General features: G+C 44.2%; 1 protein-coding gene across 1 annotated transcript; it reads left to right on the plus strand.

Annotated features, from left to right (window-relative positions):
• The first annotated feature begins 304 nt into the window (after positions 1 to 304).
• Positions 305 to 10,371, plus strand: LOC139228275 (pepsin A-like). Its single transcript, XM_070859458.1, has 9 exons — positions 305 to 355; positions 450 to 605; positions 1,954 to 2,071; positions 3,661 to 3,779; positions 4,232 to 4,431; positions 5,217 to 5,336; positions 6,497 to 6,641; positions 7,662 to 7,760; positions 10,133 to 10,371. The coding sequence occupies exons 1-9, from the start codon at positions 305 to 307 to the stop codon at positions 10,277 to 10,279; spliced, it is 1,155 nt and encodes a 384-aa protein (XP_070715559.1). The 3' UTR covers positions 10,280 to 10,371.
• The last annotated feature ends 13,089 nt before the right edge of the window (positions 10,372 to 23,460 follow it).

Consider the following 23,460-nt stretch of genomic DNA (forward strand, 5'->3'; position numbering starts at 1 on the left):
TAGCCTGATTTGCAAATATATTTATGGTTGCGTTATCAGTCATAAGATTAAACTTTAATGCTACAATACTTAGTTTTATGATAACCCAAATTAGTTAGCACTTAAGTTGAAGAGTTTCCTTAATAAAAGTGATTGTGTTTGTGATAAACTAATCCTGAGTACATTAATATTTACTTCTCATATTGAATGATCATATCTGAGGCCTCGTGACAATGGAACGGTTTGGTCTCCGCGAGTATAAATGTTGCTGCGCAGACCGCAAAGTTTAGGTTCCGAAGAGGTCTGAACCCATTCAACTGACAAGATGAAGTGGCTCCTCATCACACTCGCTTGCATTCAGCTCTCTGATTGTTTAATCAGGTGGGAAATCATTACCTGAGGGTCAGAGATGCAAAGAATAATTTGTCACCAAGGAACCGTAAATGTTGATAATATTTCGAACTTCTTGTCTTTACAGAGTGCCCTTGATTAAGGGTAAATCTGCCCGTGATGTTCTTCAGGAGAAGGGCTTGCTGGAGGACTTCCTGAAGAATCATCCATATGATCCCTGTTCAAAATTTGAAGGATCCCTGGCATCAACAGAACCAATGATTAACTACCTGGATGTAAGTAATCTGTGAGTTCTGTACACTAAAGAGGGAAATACAAACACATTTATATCTCATTAGCGATTATTGCAGCTTTTGTCTCTAATTTATATTCTTCTCAGAGCTAGTTGTTCCTCAAAGGTAATAATTCAGTAGCAGACAGAATGTGGTAGTAGACCATGTGCTGTAGATCTTAGACCTGCTCTAACTTACACAGCAAGGGTTAATGGCTGCGACTCAGCTGTGCTAGCTTGTGCTGTTGACAGGTGCGAAAGGCCTGGTGACCACAGCATTGAATCCTTTTGCTCCGGAGGTGGGACTCCTGGGTCAATGTGAGAAGTTACTGGTGATTTCTGGTCGACCCACTGACCAGCAGCCCCTGGCCGAACCATTGCTGATGGTTACTGGGTCACTGTTTCTGGGGACCATTAACTAGTATGACTTGTGCCGTTGGGTGGGCTTCCGGCAATGCTGGCATTCATCATCATAAGAACATAAGAACATAAGAATTAGGAACAGGAGCAGGCCATCTATCCCCTCGAGCCTGCTCCGCCATTCAAAAAGATCATGGCTGATCTGGCCGTGGACTCAGCTCCACTTACCCGCCCACTCCCCATAACCCTTAATTCCCTTATTGGTTAAAAATCTATCTATCTGTGATTTGAATACATTCAATGAGCTAGCCTCAACTGCTTCCTTGGGCAGAGAATTCCACAGATTCACAACCCGCTGGGAGAAGAAATTCCTTAGAATTTTGCTGTACAGTGGCCCTTTTTGTTTTTTGCCTTGGGTTTCTCTGCCCTCCACTTTTACTCATCTTCTTTCTATCTTTTGCTTACGTCTCCATTTTGTTTCCCTCTGTCTCCCTGCATTGGTTCCCATCCCCCTGCCATATTAGTTTAACTCCTCCCCAACAGCATGAGCAAACATCCCCCTCGGAATTGAGGAAGTCTTGCTTCCAACCTTAGAATGAGTCCTTAGGTGGCTGAACAGTCCAATACGAGAGCCGCAGTCCCTGTCACAGGTGGGACAGATAGTCGTTGAGGGTAAGGGAGGGTGGGACAGGTTTGCCGCAGGTTCCCTCCGCTCGCAGTATTGTCGAGATGACATTTGAAATCAAAAGGGCTAATGGTCGAAAGACTCAACATCATCCCAACCATGAAAGATATTATCCTGTATAATACATCGAAACAGAGTAAGCACACTTGCATTTAAATGGACTGCAGACTTCTGCACCTGGATTTGAAAAGGTGTGTTGGGGAGTTTTACATTTTCTGATGGTATAGAGGAATTTGAATCTAAGAAAACATGTTGCACTGGTATTTGTCCACTTGATACATTGTGGTCTCTCTGTTTTTGCTGACAGATGTCATACTATGGAGCAATCAGCATCGGGAATCCACCACAGAGCTTCACCGTCATCTTTGACACTGGCTCCTCCAATCTTTGGGTTCCATCGATTTACTGTTCCCAACAACCATGCAGTGAGTGAATATTACCCTGCTCTTAAACACGCTTCCGCTCTTGACCTTTCTCATTGAGGGCCAGCTCTGCAACTGGGATTGGAAGAGAATAATATTTCTACCATAGTCACAGCGAGACAGTGTGCGTAGATTGGATGATACTCTGCACTTTCACTTGGTTATCTCTGGGCTCGGGGAGAAATTTAACAGAGTTTTGATTTCCTGGCGGTTTTAGCTGTGGTTCGTTGTCTCCCTCTGGAGGTGGGCGAATCCTCGGGTGGGTTTACACTGCAAATGTAGCATTGGTGTAGAACAATTTCCACTTCACACCAATGCTAAACATGCAGTGTCGATCTGTAGGTACGGCCCAATCTAACTCTGGAGTGACATACCCTGGAGCTGGGAGCCTCACATCGCTTTGATTGACATCACATGGTGTGTAGGTACAGTGCAGTGTCAAACCTCAGTATGATGTTGGAGCTCCTTTTCAACCTATATGACTCCAATTTAAATACCTAATGAGCAGGGATTCTGCCCTGTCCATTCTCTAATTTAAATGTCTAACTGCAGGGAAAGAATGCGAGAAATGCCAGACTTCACTCCTGGATAGGATTGGCACATTCTGAAATAAGAAGAATTAGATTATTTTTGGGCACAAAAGGGATGAGTTCACAGGTGTTTCAATGTTCGAGATCCAGAACTTATATTCCAGATCCCGGAAGCGTGGAAGATGCCTGTGCGTGGATTTTATTAACGCATGGTGGCCATTGCACAGAGCTTGACAGAGCTAGGGTCTTGGTCCAGTGGCAAGGATTAACCAAGACGACTGGAGACCTGCTCTGCTGCATGGACCTAGCATGCACACATATTGCAGTGTGGGCTGGCCCGTGATGTCCCAGGGCCCTCGCATACACACTAACTTCGGGTGGCACAAGCACAAATGCTGCAAATGTACTGCAAGCGTTGAAGAGATGTGCAAGTGCAGCAGCCAAGATATTGGCAACCTACATACACACACACACAGACCATAATCTGACACACACGCACACATAGATACACCTCACACAGAGCTCCCCCGCACCTACAAACACACATATACACACACACACACCATAATCTGATACACACGCACACATCGATACACCTCCACACAGAGCTCCCCGCACCTACATACACACACATATACACACACACACACCATAATCTGACACACACGCACACATAGATACACCTCCACACAGAGCCCTGTGCACCTACATACACACACATATACACACACACACACCATAATCTGACACACATGCACACATATATACACCTCCACACGGAGCCCCCCACACATCCATACACACACGAGCCTCACCTAAACATTTTCCAACCATGAAAGTTCCTGACCCTCCCCATGTTCCCAGGTTCCTGCTCCAAGGAAAATCCAACCAGTAATACACAAATGAGGCTGAAGAAAATTGTGTGGGATGCTTGGTAACAAAAGTAAACTTTTTCTTAAATGTGAAGAATGAGATTATTTTTCGGCCCATTTGTTTGACCCAGCCCTGGACTAAATGCTGACACATTCCGATGAATTTGATGAAAGCGATGTTTCTTTGCAGTGACTCATCACAGATTCAACCCAAGAACATCCTCAACATATTATTCAAATGGCCAGTCCGTTTCCATCCAGTATGGCACAGGCAGCATGACTGGGCGACTGGGATATGACACTGTCAGAGTAAGTAGACTGTAACCTTCATCAAATATATCAAATTCCAAAGCAGTGATAATTGTGTTCCAAAAGTTATTGGTTCAAATCAAAGATACAAAGACCTTGGAATCCATCATAATAAGTTCTGTCAGTTCAGAAGCCAGACAGTTGAGTGGATGTGTAATGATGATGTAGCACAGGGTGTCTTCAGCTTGAAGCTGATGTTTTGAAATTTATGAAGAGGCAATCATAATATTTGTACCTCGCGTCTAAGCGCCTGTCGGTTAAACAGTTTGCCTACCGTAACATGTCATGGGGACAGTCAACTTGATTTCAAAAGGAATAAGCAAATCCCCACAAACCCATTAAAAGTTTTGCAGAGGGAACCAAATCAGTCGTTAACTATCCAGTGGATATCATTCACAGGATACCATTCTGCTCCAGTACCCCTGATTCGTCACTTGCTCTTGTTTTTCTAGCTTTCGAACATAGCTGTCAACAAACAAGAATTTGGTTTAAGCGAGACTGAACCTGGCGGTTTCTTTTCCTACTGTAAATTCGATGGAATTCTCGGCTTGGGTTATCCATCTCTTGCAGCATCAGGTGCCACCACTGTGTTCGATAACATGATGTCTCAGCACCTGGTGCAGGAGCCTCTCTTTTCCGTCTACCTGACAAGGTAAACATTTCTCACCCATTTGTTGCTGCCTTTTACTTCCCTGAATGCAGCAGAACCCAGACTAAATCCTGTACAATGAATTTAAAGGGCATATATGCTTGATAGTGTCCTATTGGATGGTATGTGTTTCCTGGAATACTTATGGCAAGGATACTGACATATTGCAATCAATGGCTTTTAGAAACTGATTTGGAGAAATGATGATTGAGATACAATGGGGGTACAGTTACAAAGTGGTTATGTTACTGGAGTAGTAATTCAGAGACATTGAGTTCAAGTCCCACCACGACATCTGTGGGATTTCATTGCACTTAATTTAATAAATCTGGGATTAAAAAGCTGGTATCAGTAATGGTGACCATGAAAGTACCAGATTGTTGTAAACACCCAACTGGTTCACTCCTGCCCTTTGGGGAAGGAAACCTGCCATCCTTACCTGTATGTGACTCCAGACCCACAGCAATGTGGTTGACTCTTAACTGCCCTCTGAAATGGCCGAGCGGGACACTCAGTTTTACCAAACTGTTGTACCAAACTGTGGGTGTACCTTCACCACAAGGACTGCAGGTTGAAGAGGGCAGCTCACCACCACCTTCTCAATGGCAATTAGGGATGGGCAATAAATGCCAGCTTCACCAGCGATGCCCACATCCCATGAACGAATTAAAAAATATCCAATCGGCAATGTGACCTCCAGGTGCTAAATCTCGAAACCAGAAATATTTCAATGTTACTGAAATTATTTCTTTGCCTCTGAGCTTTATTTATTCACCTTTGCTTTACAGAGAGACTGGTCAGTCCGGGAGTGAAGTTGTGTTTGGTGGAATTGATTACAACCACTTCACAGGGCAAATTAACTGGGTTCCCGTCACTCGTGACGCGTACTGGCAAATCCTCATTGACAGGTGAGTGATTACCCATCGACAACTGGAATAGTTCTGAAAGTGGCACTCGACAAATCAACCTTGGAATAAGATCAACGTTTATCGAGACAATGTGCTAATTATAAAGCTATTTATAATTTTCAGGAGAAAACATTTGTGGCAGCAAAAATCTCATTCGCTTCTTTCAGTCTTGCAATCAATGTTTAGGAACAATCATATCAACATAAGTAGATATATATTACTGAACGTACTTTGAGTTAATAGTGACCACATGAAAATTCTGTTGGTAGTCAAACGCCAAAGCCCATTTTAATTACACTGAACACCCCTTCACACAATGAAGGCAAGTGGCGTCTGGGGCAACCATAACCTTATACTGTATTGGCGTTTTTGTTGCCTTGTTGGTTTGGCAGGGACAACTGGGCCTGACATATGTGTCTGAGGTTGCCCTGCAATGTTATGTACAAAGGCATGCAAGTGCACCATCAATTGGAGGAATTATTGGAATCACTACAACCCATGTTTGGTTGGTTCACCACTGTGTCCGTGAATGAGTTTCTCATCACACTGCAGGACCTGGGAATTGGGGAACCTGTTCTTGGTATCCTTGGACCAACAGATATTGGTGCCAGTGAAATGTGGAACTCAATATTGTCTGCTTCTCTACTGAATCCTAGAAGTTGGCTTTACCAAACTACGGAGAAAGATATGATTTAAAAGAAAATAAATACATTACTGAGCCTGTGTTGAACTTCTCAGTAGTGTCAGCATTTACTGAAAATATAACAAATGTCTCAGCTGATTAGGCGACCCAGCTTGGCATTACTTGTTCAATTGATCTAATAAGTCATAGAATCATATGATGGATACAGAACAGAAGGCAGCCATTCGGCCCGTTGAGCCCATTTCGGCTCACTGCCAGAGCACTTCAGCTAGTCCACCCCGTCCCTCACCCACCCCCCTGCCTCCCCTCCCCCTTCCCCCTGCCCTTTACCCGTAGCTCTGCAAATTTTTCCCTTCAGGTACTTCTCTCTTTCCCTTTTGAAAGCCACAATTGAATCGGCCTCCACCTGCTAGGCAGTGCATTCCAGATCCTAAGCACCCGCTGCATACAAAGGTTTGTAACAAAGTCTGGCAGTTTTAGATCTTTGACTAACCCTTGCTGCATTTTTCTCCCTCAGAGTGACAATCAATGGTCAGGTTGTGGCCTGTGAATATGGTTGTCCTGCTATTGTCGATACCGGCACTTCTCTTCTTGTTGGTCCCAGCTCATACATCAGCAACATTCAGCAGGGCATTGGAGCAACTCGCGGTTCCTATGGCCAGGTAGAGATGGCATCTTATGTTATTTGGTGTGGTATAGGAGTGTCTAAGTCTGCAACAACGATTGTTTCACACTACATCCTGTAGCAGATCATTTCAGTTATTACAAAGTGAAAACTGATTTATTTGTAATAATATTGCAATTTCTCATATATAATGTGCATTGTAAAAAGTTCTCTCAGCCACTTGGGGTTGTCAAATTAAATTCCATTGACTTGAGGCAATAATCACTGTAGCATGGATGTTCTGCCCCAGAAATATTTGGAAATGCATCACCATTTGTAGCAAGTTCAAGGCAAAGTGCTAAAATTTCACCAACCTAGCAACCAGGTTTTCACCACGATTTGACCCACCGTGGTGAAAACACGGTGGGCGGGGTCTTCCGGCACTTTCTTACGGCAGTCCTTCCACGTACCGCCGGGTTTTGTGAATGTTTTTTGAATATTTTTTGCAATTCCCCCCCCCGCCCCCCAAGGCCTCTCTCGCAGTGCTACCGGCCCTGGACTAAAGTTGCTGAAACTCGCGGTTTGCGCCGCGAATCCTCATGTAACGCTGACTTTACCGAGATGTAAAGGCCGAAACTTAGGCCTAAAAACGGTAATACAATGAAAACGTTAATTTTGGCGTAAAACTGCCGTTATCGCTGAAAACCGATGATTTAGCCCAAAGAATCTTTACATTTTTGAATCTACGCATTCAGGGACAAAAAGTAATGCTGAAATAGACCACAGCATCAGTGTTGACGAAATGCACAAACCCCAATCTTAATATTGCTTTAAAGTTTCGATGAGCATTAATATTTCAAAATGTTTTAGCATGATGTTGCTGAATTGATGTCAAATATATCCTGGGAACAGCCGATGTTTTTTCTCTAACCATTTCCTTTTAGCCTGTTTGTTTATTCCAATGTCACCTCCTATTAATCCCTGTTCTGATTCCCGAGAATCCCATTGCACTGTAAGTGATGTATTGTAAATCCCTACACTGAAGCAGTCACTGAACACTGTTGCTATTTTCTTGCAGTATACCATAAACTGTAACAAGATGAGCAGCATGCCCGATGTGGTCTTCACAATCAATGGAGTTGACTATCCTCTTCCTGCCAGCGCCTACACATTGAAGGTATGTTAGTGGACAGCAATAGGCTGCTAGAGTAAGCTTAACATTTCAAGAAATGTAATGGAATAATTTTTCAGGAATTTATCAAACAGTTCATAAGATTACATTAGGATATACAGCTCAGAAACAGGCCATTCGGCCCAATCAGTCCCTGGTCCATTCACACCTCCTCCCGTCTTTCCTCATCTAAATCTATCTGCATACCCCTCCATTCCCTTCTCCTTCATATGCTTGTCTATCCTCCCCTTAAATGCATCTATACTATTCGCTTCAACCACGCTCTGTGGTAGCGAGATCCACATTCTCACCACTCTTTAGGTAAAAATCTTCTTCTGAATTCCTGATTCGATTCCTTGGTGACTATCTTAGATTGATGGCCTCTAGTTATGCTCTTCCCCCATACGAAAGTATGGGCCTTACGCTAAACATCCGTAAGACAAAGGTCCTCCACCAGCCTGTCCTCACCACACAGCACTGCCTCCCAGTCATCAAGATCCACGGTGCAGTCCTCGACAATGTGCACCATTTCCCATACCTCGGGAGCCTCTTATCAACAAAAGCAGACATTGGTGTGGAGATTCAACACTGCCTCCAGTGTGCCAGTGCAGCCTTCGGCTGCCTGAGGAAAAGAATGCTCGAAAATAAGGCCCTCAAATCTACCACCAAGCCCATGCTCCACAGGGCTGTAGTAATACCCACCTTCCTGTATAGCTCAGAGGCATGGACAATGTACAGAAGACACCTCAAGTCGCTGGAGATATATCACCAACGATGTCTCCGCAGGAACCTACAAATCCCCTGGGAGGACAGGCGCACCAACATCAGTGTCCTCATCCAGGCTAACATCCCCAGCATTGAAGTACTGACCATACTCGATCAGCTTCGCTGGGCAGGCCACATAGTTTGCATGCCAGACACGAGACTCCCAAAGCAAGTGCTCTATGCGGAGCTCCTTCACGGCAAATGAGTCAAAGGTGGGCAGCGGAAATGTTACAAGGACACCCTCAAAGCCTCCCTGATAAAGTGCGACATCACCACTGAGAGTCCCTGGGCAAAGACTGCGTTAAGTGGAGAAAGTGCATCCGGGAGCACTTCGAGTCTCAACGCTGAGAACATGCAGAAATCAAGCGCAGGCAGAGGAAAGAACATGCAGCAAACCAGTCCCACCCACCCCTTCCCTCAATGACTATCTGTCCCACCTGTGACAGAGTTTGTGGCTCTCATATTGGACTGTTCAGCCACCAAAGAATTCACTTCAGGAGTGGAAGCAAGTCTTCTTCGATTCCGAGGGACTACCTATGATGATGATGGTGATGCTCTCCCCCAAAAATGGAAATATTCTCTCTGTATCCACTCTATCAACAGCTTTCATAATTTTAAAGAACTCTATTAGGTCACCCCTCAGTCTTCTTTTTTCAAGAGAAAAGATACCCAGCCTGTTCATCCTTTCCTGATATGTATACTCTGGCATTTCTCATATCATCCTTGTAAATCTTCTCTGCACTCTCTCCTTTGCTTCCATATCCTTTTATAATATGGCGACCTGAACTGCACACATTGTTCTGTGGTCCAACCAAGGTTCGATACAGGTTTAGCTTAACTTCCCTCTTTTCAATTCTATACCTTTAGATATAAACCCTAATGCTTGGTTTGCTTTTTTAATGGCCTTGCTAAGCTGCATCGCAACTTTTAGCGATGTGTGTATTTGTACTCCGAGATCCCTTTGTTCCTCTACCCCACCTCGACTCTCACTCTCCAAGTAATAAGTGACCTCCCTATTCTTCTTACCAAAATGTAATATCTCACATTTATCTGTGGTGAACTTATTTTGCCAATTATATTCCCATGCTGCAAGTTTATTAATGTCCTCCTGTAATTTGTTCAGTCCTCCTCAGAATTGAATATCCCCCAATTTGGTATCATTCGTAAATTTAGAAATTGTGTTTTGGATTCCAAAGTCTAAATGGTTAATATAAATTGTGAGCAACAGCAGTCCAAGCACTGATCCTTGTGAAACACCACTGCCCACCTTCTGCCTCTGTGAAGAGCCACCTTTTACTTCTACTCTCTGCTTTCTGTCTTGAAGCCAGCGAGCTATCCATTCTGCTACTTGACCCCTGACTCCGCATTCTCTGACCTTGTTCATCACTCTATTATGGGGAACCTTATCAAAGGCATTTTGGAGATCTAAATGAATTACATCTACTGCATTACCATCGCTCTATATCGGTTTTTGCCAATATTGTTGCCCATTTTATTTTCCCAAGATCTGTTCCCAGCCCTTCAAAATCAGTTTTTCTCCAATCTATGCTGCAGCAATCACTAAAGGAGACGGACATATGACGCAGTGTTAATTGTCTTTCTTTTTCTTATAGAGCTCTTACTACGACCAAGTTAGCTGCTCCAGTGGATTCGGCAACACTGGTGGAAACCTCTGGATTCTGGGAGATGTGTTCATTGGAGAATATTACTCCATTTTCGACAGAGGGAACAACCGTGTGGGTTTGGCTCGTGCTGCCTAATTTATTCAGCTCTGTTCTCATTGAAAGCACACCCTGATTCACATTTTGAGGTGGATTTAAGCCATCCCATGATCCCCCAGTGCAGCATTTGTCTCCTGGCTGCAGAGTGTAAGAGATCAAGTCATCATATCTTGGATGACTATAATCAGAGATACACCATTGACAGCTTGGCTGTGGCTTTGTGCTTTGCACTAAGTTACAACTGAAAGAAAATGAAAACTGAAATACAACTTAAATAAATGCCTTGTCAGGGTGGGCTTTTAAAGGAATAGTCTTAGAACACTGATACGGCATTGGAAATGAGAATGTTGAAATAGTCTCATTATATCTCCTCTCTGATTGTGTAGCACTTTCTCTCAGTACTTTCTTGGCTCTGACATTCAGCTGTGATATATTATTGGTGCAGTGATTCGCTCCAGAGCCATTCACATTTCTGCTGAAGGTGGATGACTGTGCAGGGAAACCTCATTCGATGTAAATGTGACCCGAACATCACACAGCAGCTTTTTCTATCCTTTGGAATCTCTTCATCGCAACTGTTCCTAAAATTGTTCAATAAAATATAACCATGAAACGCATACTCCCAGCTCTCCCGTCTCTTGTTCCTTTTATGTCTGTGTGGGCCGGGGACTCAATTCAGTCACATTTACATTGATTTATGATGTGGTTCACTCATTGAAACAGTTACAAAGGACAGGCAGGCATTTGCAGATCACATGAGAAGTGGTTGTTCAATGATGTTCTCAGATATTTGGACAGGAGCGGGGGCGGGGGATGGAGTCTGGTTTTGACTATAATTGAGATATCAGAATAATTCAAATACAAGCACCCATTGATTCAAGATGGTGGATCTCATTTCCATTTGGGACTGAATTTTAGTGAAGCTCGGCCTAGAACTTCTAAAATGGCCAGCGATGTTTCTGAGAGACAATGTTTGATTAACTTAAAAGTATTATAAAGTATTTGAAATATACAGTAGGTCAGCATCTGAAGAATCAGTTAATGTTTCAGATTACTTTGTTGAAGTATAGAATCATAGAATGGTTACAGCACATTAGGAGGCCATTCAGCCCATCGAGCCCGCATTGGCTCTCTGCAAGAGCACTTCAACTAGTCCTCCTCCCCCGCCCTTTCTCCATTGCCCTGCAATTTATTTTGAAGGAGAAGGGCAGCAGGTGCCTGTGAACACCATCGCCTCTCAGTGCCCCTCCAGGCCGCTCACCACCTTGACTGAAAAGGAAACGTCGGCCATTTTCTGAGCGGCCTCCAATGTTTCCTTTCAGGCTGCTCAAAACCGGCGAGTGGACGGGGTGTGCACGGAGCCAACTCCACCCATTTCTACCTCAAAATAACCTCGCCTATCCTGGCCCAAAGCTTAAAATGTGAAGCAAATTTATTAAAGGAGCAGGCACATAGTCTAAATGTGATATAATATAATTCTATATTCACAGTGGGAAGTCTGACTTCTCCAGTGAACAAAATGTAAAACGTTTGCCAGTCTGAGAAATAAGTTAACCCCTTTGAATAAAACATTTCCAGATATATGGTGATTCTTTTTCCTTTGGAGTGTTTCTGACCAATTTCTTCTCTTGGAGATTTTCAAACTGACCCTCCTCGATTCGAACTGAATCATCCCTTTTATATCCAATTAAAGGTACTGCTTGGATTTTCAATATCGGACTGCTCAAACATTAATGGAAATTATTAATCATATACACATTGAGCCAATCACACCACGTTGGTTAAGGTAGAATAATTGCTCTCTCCAGCCTGTAAGTGAAAATAAAACTTTACAGCCCTGTGTCGAAATGAGCTTGTTGTAAGAATTTGAGCTGCATTTGATGTGGTGTTTAGACTGCTTAAATACAATGACTGGATTTAAAAGACCAGGCACATCTAAATCTGAGCAAAACAACTCCTTTTGCTGCAACCTCCACCCCACTCCCAACATGTAATCAAGTAAAACTAGCCGAATATCTATATAACTGCAGTACGTCATCATTCAACTATAACCAGGTCCCTTCACCAGATGCAGCAGGGTATGGCTGGTAAAGGAAGCAAATAGGAAAGCAAATTGCATGTTGGCCTTTAATAAAAGAGGATTTGAGTATAAGAATAACATCATCTTAATGCAATTACATAGGGCCCTGGTGAGACCACACCTGAAGTATTGTGTACAGTTCTGGTCTCCTTACCTAAAGAAGGATATATTTCCCATAGGAGGATTGCAACAAAGATTCACTGGACTGGTTCCTGGGATGGGGGGATTGTCCTATGAGGAGAGATTGAGTAGACTTGGTCTATATTCTCTAGAGATAATCTAATTGAAACTTACAGAGCTCGACAGGGTAGATGCAGGGAGGATGTTTCCCCTATCTGGGGAGTCTAGAACCAGGGGTCACAGTCTCAGAATAAGAGGTTGTCCATTTAGGATGAGCTGACGAGAACTTTCTTCACTCAGAGGGTGACGAATGTTTGGAATTCTCTACCCCAGAAGGCTGTGGAGGCTCAGACGTTGAGTATATTCAAGACAGTGATCGATAGATTTTTGATATTAAGGGAATCAAATGATATGGCGACAGTGCAGGCAAGTGGAGTTGAGTTAGAAGATCAGCCATGATCTTATTGAATGTCAGAGCAAGCTCGAGGGGCTGAATGACCGACTCCTGCTCCTCGTTCTTATATTCTTATCTTCTAGATGCCAATGCACAGTTCCAGCAGCACAGATCCTAAGGTAATGAAGTGGAAAATTAAATTACAGACATTGTATTTTCAATTCATAAGGCTAATTGAAACAAGGGGAGAACGGGTTGTGAGTTCTGAGGTGAAATAGACAGACAAGTGTTGCATTCATTTCAGGGTTTTTGAGGAAATAAGTAACACAACATCTTTATGAATGAAACTGTTTCTTAGTTCTATAACTTGGTACTGAATAATATTCATCTACCGTTAAAGAATGTGAAGTATGTTCGACCAATTAACTATGAATGGCAAGGATTTGAGAATCTTAAACAAGTTAATTTAATAATTTTTTCACAATAATATTTCAAATGCGTGACATTTATTGGATGATGTTAAATTATATCTTCAATGAAATATTTGGAGCGATTTACAAACCTAATGAGACACGTCTAAGAGTACTGGATGTATATCGCTAATGTTCAATGCATAGTGTTAGAGTAAACTCGTATCTTGTACAATGTGCATCAGCGCAGATTTCATAGATTCAGTAGATGAATAATGGTCTCATCATTTGGTGGAGAAGATAGGTAATAACAATATTTTGATAAAATTCTATCAGTTTAAAAGACCTCTGAATTTTACAGAACATCCTTCCATCTTCAACCCATTGCCTTAATGAGTAAAATACTTTTCCCCATCAAAGTTGTAACATTCACGGTGTGCAGAAAGGGTCTCTGAAAATTTGAATTGCATGATCTCTCACTAGATATCTTTTCAAGTGGAATGGATCAAATGCCTTATTACAGAATCTGTATCAGACAGCAGTCACAGGGGTCAATGAGGACTTGCAAGTGATGAGAGGGAGAATGTCTTTCTCCACAGAGAGTGGCGACTGGTCCAGGCATGCTACTTCGAGATACCAATGCAGTGTTTGCTAATCATCCCCATTGTAGCAAGAGTTTCACTGTACCTGTACAAGGCTTCTGTCCACAGTAGGCACATGGGGAGCTTTGGGAGCAGAGTGTGGCCATGGTCTCCCTCGAGACACTCATCATCATAGGCAGTCCCTCGGAGTCGAGGAAGACTTGCTTCCACTCTTAACATGAGTTCTTAGGGTGGCTGTACAGTCCAATACGAGAACCACAGTCTCTGTCACAGGTGGGACAAATCATCATTGAGGGAAGGGGTGGATGGGACTGGTTTGCTCCTTCCGCTGCCTGCGCTTGATTTCTGCATGTTGTCGGCGACGAGACTCGAGGAGCTCAGCGCCCTCCCGGATGCTCTTCCTCCACTTAGGGCACTACTCTACGCTTCATCATACTTCAAATAGAAGTGTCACTGACGCCTGCATTAAAAGGCATGAGATATGAATGCACAGGTGGCTCTGGCAGCCAGTGCAGTACCACATGCATTGCGAGAGCTTTCGGGCAAGCCTTCATCTGCATATTGTGTTCTGGTGATCACATGCTAGCTAGACATTGAGAGAATAGAATGTTGTTTGCTACATGTAGTGACAGAGCTGTGTCACCTCCTTAAGAGGCACAAATGGTGACACGGGTGCATTCAATAGCCTCCTCAACTCTAGGAACACCAGCAGACCAGTAGAATTCTCTTTCCCTTTCATGTTGCTCTGGTGGGTCAATGGAGAAATTGATGAAATCATTGATCCTGCTGAATAATGTACCAAGGAGGTCACAGATCCAACTGTGGACGGCAAACTGGTAAACACTATCGGTATCTGCTGTGCTAGCCTGGAACGAAGCCAATGCATAAAAACATTCACTCACTCTCAGTGCCACGCTGATATGCCGTGCTGCTTGGTGGTGATGCTGAAGTAGATGGCACAGCTCTATCGTAGCTTCATTGTTCAACTGCAGTCACTTTAGTCACGTGTCTTCTCTCATTCCCAAATAGCTGTGCCTAATATGCTCGACCTGCTGTGTTACCTTGATGGAACATGATGGGACATCTTACATTCCACCTGACAAAAATGTAACCTTACGTATGCCTCAGAATGAACAATTTACGCCAGTGTTGCTGAGGTGGACAGTGGAAATTGTACAGGTTGCCCCATATACCCCTGACTTGTCTGATCGGTAAAAAAAACACAGTTTTACCAAATTATATATTTCAGGTTAAATCATGAATTGTAATTGAGCTAAGTTATCAATTGGTACAGAATTAAAGAAATATTTCGTTCATCACGGGGCTTTCAATGTCATTACTGAATTTCGTTTTCATTTTGTGTTTTCGGTGGTTCATCCTTTGCACCTGAATATCTTGCAATGTCCAAAATGAAGTGATGGCTAAAAAAATAAAGCAGAGTTAAATGCACTCGCCAGTTATTGCAATCAAAAATTGTCCAATAACAACATCTTCCAGAATTCAAAAACCTCCAGAGGAAATGGTGACAGTTGCATTGTTAAAACCATTGGGATAACTTATGTAAACGTGAAATAAGAAAGGAAAACATTTCATACAATTTTCCACATTTATTTTCTTTTGTGAACCCTTCACCGTGTTCAGTTAATCAACGAAAATTGAGTGGAGTTCCTTTCTTCCCTTGTCCTATGCCTTGAAGATGTCGCATTAGGAGCAGGCGGCAGTAAGATATCCAACAACTCGTGTGTTGCACTCTTTCCTCTGAGTCAGAGGGTTGTGGGTTCAAGCCCCACTCCAGAGACTTGAGCATATAATCTAGACCCATGCTCCAGTGCAGTGCTGAGGGAGTGCTGCACTGCTGGAGATACTGGACCTGAAATTGTGGTCGGAGGCCTCCCGCGGGCGAATGCCTCAGAACCGCAAGTATAATCCTTGCCTATGGTGCCCCCGGACCTGCCAAGACTTGCGCTCCTGCGCCTGCAGGTATAGACCTGTGTAAAGGCCCATGTATCCCAGGAGTGCAGGTGGTTCTCAAGCGTCTCTGGGATCACATGGGCTGGTCCCAACCAATCAAAAAGGAGATTCCCAGTATGCTTATGGAGATTCCATTTACGTATAGAATCCCCATGAGCATAATAGGAATCATATAATAAATCCATTTTCACACAACCTTACTCAAAATAAATCATCAAATGTTTAAAATTAATTAAAGTACAATATAATTAAACATTTCAAACAGAAATTAAAATTTTTGAAAAATAAATAAACATTTTTAAAGGGGACAAAAATTATCTAACCTAATTTTAAAGCTTTTTGAATGTTCAAATCATTTTTTTTTAAATTATGTTAATATTTATTTAAAACCTTACACTGATAAAAGAAGACCTTGTGCCTGCTTTAACCAGGTGTAAGAGTTCCGTGGGCTTTCGCTGGGTAGTAGTCAGGCAAATATTCCAACCCTGCGCCAGTGAATGTCCGTTTCCTTTGGACTCGTACGATCTGTGAAGCTGAAAGTTGACAGATCGCAAGTTCTGGGTTTTCATGCACGCACATTGCACGGGAAAACCCGGAACATGCGGGGCATTTACACTGTGTGTACGCTGTCATAGATCCCGGAAAATCCGGTCCATTGTCTGTTAGGTGAGAAGTTAAACAGAGACCTCGCTCTTTGCCTTCTCATATGGATGTAAAAGATCCCATGGCACTAACTGAAGAGCAAAGGAATTCTCCTGGTATCCTGGCCTACATTTATCTATAAACACACACCACTAAAACAGGTTATTGGGTCAGTTATCTCATAGCTATTTGTCGGACCTTGCTGCTATGTGTCCCTACTTTAGAACAGTGAGTACACTTTAAAAGTACTTCAGATGCTGTGAAGCATTTGCGGGATATCCCGAGGACGTGAAAGCAGCAATATAAATGCAAGCTATTTCTTTCTTTACTCGTACGCAAATCAACAAAACTTTTCACCAGAATTTAGCGCAGGAATATAATTTTTTTTTCAAAATATACTTTATTCATATAAAAATTTGCACAATACATTCGAAAGCAGTTCAGTACATTTGGATGCAGTCAGCAATTCCATACATTACATTTAGATGCTGACCGCATTTCCATTCAATATATTTCTTTACTTTACATTTCAAGGTACGATTCATACAATCTAGGATACATTGTGGTACGTTCATCAAGTTACATTACGTGTCACCATACGGTGACTTGCTTAACAAGAAGTGTAACTGTTAAACCAAACGCTCTCACTGATTAAAAGGGGGAGAAAACTTCTGACCATTAATAGTATTTCTAAACGCCATGGGAAAATAAATACTGAGGAGTGTGCTGTGTGAGTGCCACACAATCAAATGATGTCATAAACTGCTAGAGACGTTGAAGAGCTTTCGAACATAATTCTCCAATATCCTGACTGGTCTAGAGTAGGTGTGTCCAAGCTTTGTGGACCATGTAGGTGCCTGCCATGGGGCTTTGGGAGCGACATGTAAACAGGATACACAGCCAGGTCAGTGGAGTAGATACCCGCTCTTCAGATTCCAGCAAAATGGGGATTGTGTTCACTCATAGCCTGCTCCTTCATTGGAATACACTCTCCATGCCTGGAAAATGTGCACAGGGAGTCAGGCCTAGAAGTAGTTTGGCTGCAAGTCACAAAATTGCGTGGCCCAGGAGCTCTTAAAGGGTCGCTGCTACGCCCTTAAAAGGGAGTTTTCTGAAATTGTTCAACTGCCGAGAGCAACCAATTTGAAAGCATCATGTGTGCAATAAGGACTGTACCAAAGAGGACTGCCTTCAATAACAAATCCTTGGAAATGAAAATTGACAGCAAATGGAATGTGATAGCTTGAGAAATTCTGCTAGCAATTTTACCATGCATATGCACAATTTGATCCAGTTAAAATTTCTTTTCACAAAGGTCCATGATCTTTTGACATAGCCAGCGACTAGACCCAAACAGAAATACAATGAAGTGCACACAACTACCAAAATCTTGGTCTACAGATAACAAGAGCTTTTCAGGGATAATACACCACATGGTAATTGCACAGGAGATTGCGTGCAGGACTTAAAGAAGTTATCGCAACCTTGAAAAACTGAAGGTTTTTGTGTCACTGGTGGAGTAGACGGAATCTGATCCACTGGTTCGCTCACCTGTTGTCTGTCTACATCTTACATTGCCATATCACGTAATCTAACATGGGGAAAACAATCTTATCGGATCTCCTGCCATGTGCTGATCTGAACCACTTCTCTGCCATTGTTAGGTCCAGATACGCACTGGAGCAAGAACTAGTAAGTTAAATAATACAGATTGTAGAACGGGCAATGGGTGTTCAAGCAAAGCAACAGTTGATAGTCATGTGTGAGGGCAGTCATTCCTCCTTAATGGAAAAAACATTCCAGAGTTTCTTGAGCAAAAGAATAACACAAGAAAACTAATTGGAACTAAAGTGGGTAGGATATATGACACAAATCAGCAGAAAACAGAGATTTAAGGCTGTGTCACGTCTGTTAATTTGCCTCAGCAGAGCATGATGGGAGTTACCCAGAGCTCTCCAGTGTGGTTCCCTGTGAATTGAGCACAGTTCCTGTCTCCTCTCTTAAAGAATGTCAACAGATTTTGGGTTTGTCTTTTATTGCTGGTTTCACCCAAGTGGCCATTCTTGACTTGAGTTTTTACCGTGAATGCAAGTGGGCTGTTGGACTCAGCGGCAATCACAGCAGAGCCTCATCCTGTCTGTTATGTATGTATTTAAACCTCACCAATAGGTAAGACTTGCCACTAGGGGGCACACCTGTGGGAGACCTAAGGTTCACCTGTGGACCCTGGGGCAAGCAGGTATAAAAGGTTACCCACCATGCTGCTACCACACTCTGGAGTCTGAATAAAGAGACCAAGGTCACAACAGTTTGAGCTTACAATACAGTCTTGAGGATTTAGTCTGAACACTACAAATTGGCGACGAGAAACGGATCATGAACCTTCATGCGGTAATGGCTGCCGTTGGTATTCTCAAGAGTTTTGTTGAGGGTGATGATTGGGAGGCCTTCATTGAGCAGTACTTCATGGCCAATGAACTGGACAAGGCTGAGACGGTGACCAAGCGCAGGGCGATTCTCCTCACCGTACGTGAGTCTTCAATATATTGCCTCCTCAAAAATCTGCTGGCACCGGTCAAACCAACGGACAAGTCTAACACAGAGTTGTGTATGCTGGTTTGGGAACATCTCAAGCCGAAGGAGAGCATCTTAATGGCCAGGTATTGCTTTTACAGGCACCATCGCTCCGAGGGCCAGAACTTGGCGAGTTTTGTCGTCGACCTAAGATACCTTACGGGACAGAGCGAATTTGCAGGATCCTTGGGGGAAATATTGCGGGATTTTTTTCGTGCTTGGAATAGGTCATGAGTTCATTGTTCGCAAACCACTGTCTGCCGAATCCCTAGATTTGAGCAAGGTCATCACGATAGCCCAAGCTTTCACATCCACGAGCGATAACACAAAACAGATATCCTCACAGCATCAAAGTTCACTGGCAAGTACTGTGCATAAAATAATGTTTTCAGCAGGCAGAACTGTACAGGGCAAGGCCCACACAACCGCAGAGGCCAGACCTAGGCCTAGAGTGACTCAGAGACTGCCGTGGGGCGTGAATACGTTTCAGTTAGCACCATGTTGGAACTGCAGGGGCAGTCATAGAGCTCATTAATGTCGATTCAAGTCCTATGTGTGCAAGAGCTGTGGAACAATGGGGCACCTCCAGCGAATATGCAAACGACCTGTGACTCACCACGTGGCAAAGTCAGGAGAAGACGACCGATCCAGCGAGGATCACGCTGAACGAGCAGGAGAGGCAACTCGACCTGAGGGTGAAGAGGAAGTATATGGGATACACATCTTCACCATCAAAAGCCCTCCGATAATGTTAAATGTTGAACTCAACGGCACGCCAATCTCCGTGGGGGCGAGTCAATCAGTTATGAGCCAGAAGGCATTCGAGAGGCTGTGGGGCGACAGAGCACAACGACCCAAGCTGATCCCAATTCAGGCAAATCTGCGCACCTACACCAAGGAACTGATACCAGTTATTGGTAGTATCGACATAAGAGTATCCCATGAGGGAGCGGTGCACGATTTACCCCTGTGGATTATTTCACGTGATGGGCCAACGCTGCTTGGCAGGAGGTGGTTGGGGAAGATTCGATGGAACTGGGAAGACCTCTGCCTACCTTCTCCAGCGAACGATGTCTCTCTTGCTCAAAGGCTGAGGAAAGCCCCACCTTCAGCTGAACCAGGCATCGAAGTGCAGATCCATTTGCAGATCCCCGAGGTACAGGCCGCTCATCACATCCACGAGGAGGTGAAGATCAACCGAGCAGTGGTACAAGCGCGGTACCCACCACCCAAAGCTGATGACCCTTTCACAACGATGGAAGAGTCTCCAGGTCGACCATGCGGAGTGGGACTCCGACCGAAATGATCCAAATGCGTCTTCCCGACACCAGAGGCAAAATCCCTGGGGAGGAAGATCGCGGCAGTCGGCATCACAGACATGGACGAGAGTGCTTCCAGACCACGGGACGAGAGAGCGTCCAGACCACGGGACGAGAGAGCGTCCAGACCACGGGATGTCGCCGCAACGGAATAAAGGCAGGTGTTGCCCAGCAAGGAAGACAACTGGGTTTGGGGAAAAGGTAAAGGAGCGGCTGCTGAGAATGCCAGGAACCCACCACGTTCCAGTAAGTTGTTTGCACTATGTAACCCATGTGACCGTTCTTTTGTGGCCAATGATGTACTATCGTATGGGATCGGGGGTACCTTCAACAAGCCAAAGTAGCGGGCGGACACCGGTCATATATGTATCTGACAAAGTACTTGTAACAAGTGATGTGTTATCACACGGGGTCAGGCATGTTGTGCAGCAAGATAAAGTAGCGGGCGAGCCCCAACCGCTTCTACTTGTATCCAATAAGTTAACCAAGGCAGGAGCCTGGGTTCATGGGACAAAAGAGACGTACCAAAGAGTGTCCCAATATTTGCTCGAATCAGACAAGCTGCCCATCCCACAGTTTTGGGAGAGCAGAGGCACCATTATTGATGTGTTGTTTCGAGAATGTCTAACACTGTCTGTGCACTGTAACATGATCCGCCACGGGCCAAGCACTGAGAACAGCGCTAATGCATTCAGTAGGCTACCGTTGCCCACCACCGGGGTGGAAATGGCGCAGCCTGCAGACCTACTCATTGTCATGGAAGTGCTATAAAGTGAGGGGTCAACCGTAACGGTCCCCCAGTTTAGGACCTGGACCAGCCAGGATCCCACGTTACCGTCTGCCAACGGTGAACTGCTCGATGGGATATTGCAGCTTATCCGTCGCAAAGACGAAAGGCTCATCCCATCAGATTGCCCCCATGGGACAACCCTGCAACATTGCAAAGAAAGGCAGGGAGGCTACACACAGTCGGTGGTCCGGGGCCTCCATACCATGGCCCAGGATCCATGGGGACCACAAGGCCTTCCACGACTACTGAAAGTCTTAAGGCCATATCGGCCATCCTTGGCTTGCCAGACCTTGGGGTCAGCGACAATAGTCCGGGGCGGGCAGCCCAAATCATAAAGCCAAGCACCACACATGTCACGGTAAACTCCCTACAGACCCGGCTATCCCGGGTGCTATGCAGTCACCAGACAGAATCACTCAGAACCGAGCTTTCCGGATGCTGTCAGCAGAGAATGTACCATGATCGCACGGCTCCTCCACGCGACATCAGAATAAACGATGTAGACCATGTTCAGGGCCCCAGATGGGCCACTAGCACTGTATCAGCCAAAGAGGGGAATGGAGCGCTTGTGATGAAAATGGAATGTTTGATTGTGAAACCATCTATTGGGCAAACGTACAGAGCATTTGGACCAGATCAAACTGCGAACTACAGATAACCAGGAACCACTGTGAAAGGACCTGGCCCCCAGCGACCCACTAACACAATCGACCTCGCCGTCAACCACAAGAATGAAACCACCACGTCAGGCCTTCAACTCAGGCGATCGACCCGGGGACACAGGGTGCCTAATCGCCTCAACTTGCAAATAACTTGTACACAAGACTTTGTGGGGGAGTGATGTTATGTATGTATGTAAACCTCACCAATATGTCAGACTTGCCACTCGGGGGCACACCTGTGGGAGACCTAAGGGTCACCTGTGCACCCTGGGGCAAGCAGGTATAAAAGGTGATTCACCATGCTGCTACCCCAGTCAGGAGTCTGAATAAAGAGACCAAGGTCACAACAGTTTAAGCTTAAAGTACAGTCTTGAGGATTCATTCTGAACACTATATTGTCTTTATCCAACTTCCATAACGACAACATTCCAATAAAGGCCATTGGATAATCAACAGGAGAGGGAACCCTGGCCTTTTCCAGTACTTGGGCTGGAAAATGTTGGAATCAATTGCATTACCGTGGTTGAAATGAGCTAACACACAAGTGTGGACACAATTGTTTTACACGCATATATATCAGTCAGTTTGCACAAAGTAAAGTCCCACAAACAACAATGAGATGAAGGAGAGTTAATCTGTTCTGGTGGTGGCGCTTCAGGGATGAATGTTGGGTGAAACATGAGGAGAATCTCCACTCTTCTTTGATAAAGTTTCCCTGAGCAGGCAGAAGGTCACACAGTTAAATATGGCATCTAAAAGACAACACCTCTAAGGATGCAGCATTCCCTCAATGCTGCACTGAACTGTGAGCTGAGATTATGTGCTCAGTTCCTGGACTGGGGCTTAAAGTCACAACACTGAGGCTCAAAGGTGAAATTTCTAACATTAAGCCCTGCTCGACACTTGACATAAGAGCACATTTCAAATGCACAGATCATCCCCTTGTTGGGAAATGACTTTTCTAAATGAGCAGATCATTGCTCTTGCAACTGATGATGTCAATTGAAGCCCCTCAATTAAAGTATAATCAGGTAGCACACTCCTGGGAATTCAGCATTGGATTTATTCTAACCTCGGCAGTGGCTGAACAGCTAAATGTTATATCCAGCAGTGAAAGAGTTAAGTCATCTTCTAATGCACATGTGACGATCCTATTTTGTGGTTTTGATAAGACTGTTTTATGCCTGATTTGCAAATATATTTATGGTTGCGTTATCGGTCATAAGGTGAAACTTTAATAGTACAACACTTAGTTTTATGATAACACAAATTAGTTAGCACTTAAGTTCCCCCAAATATCCAGCAAAATTGCAAGGTCCCGCAAGGTGTCTTAGGACGGCGACATAACTCGCCACGTCCTGGCCCTCGGAGCGATGGTGCATATAGAAACGATACCTGGCCATTAAGATGCTTTCCTTCGGCTTGAGGTATTCCCGAACCAACGTACACAACTCTGCATATGTCTTTCCATTAGTTTCGTTGGTGCTAGCAGATGCATTGATGAGGCCGTATGTTGTAGACCCACAAACAGTGAGGAGAATAGCCCTGCGTTTGATCGCTTTATCATCCGTATCCAGCAACGAAGTATTGATCGAGACGTTCAACGAAAGTTTCCCAATCATCACCCTCTACAAATCGCTCGAGAATACCAACGGC

The sequence above is a fragment of the Pristiophorus japonicus genome, chromosome 17 (genome assembly GCF_044704955.1).
Source record: "Pristiophorus japonicus isolate sPriJap1 chromosome 17, sPriJap1.hap1, whole genome shotgun sequence".
Classification (NCBI taxonomy): Eukaryota; Metazoa; Chordata; class Chondrichthyes; family Pristiophoridae; genus Pristiophorus; species Pristiophorus japonicus.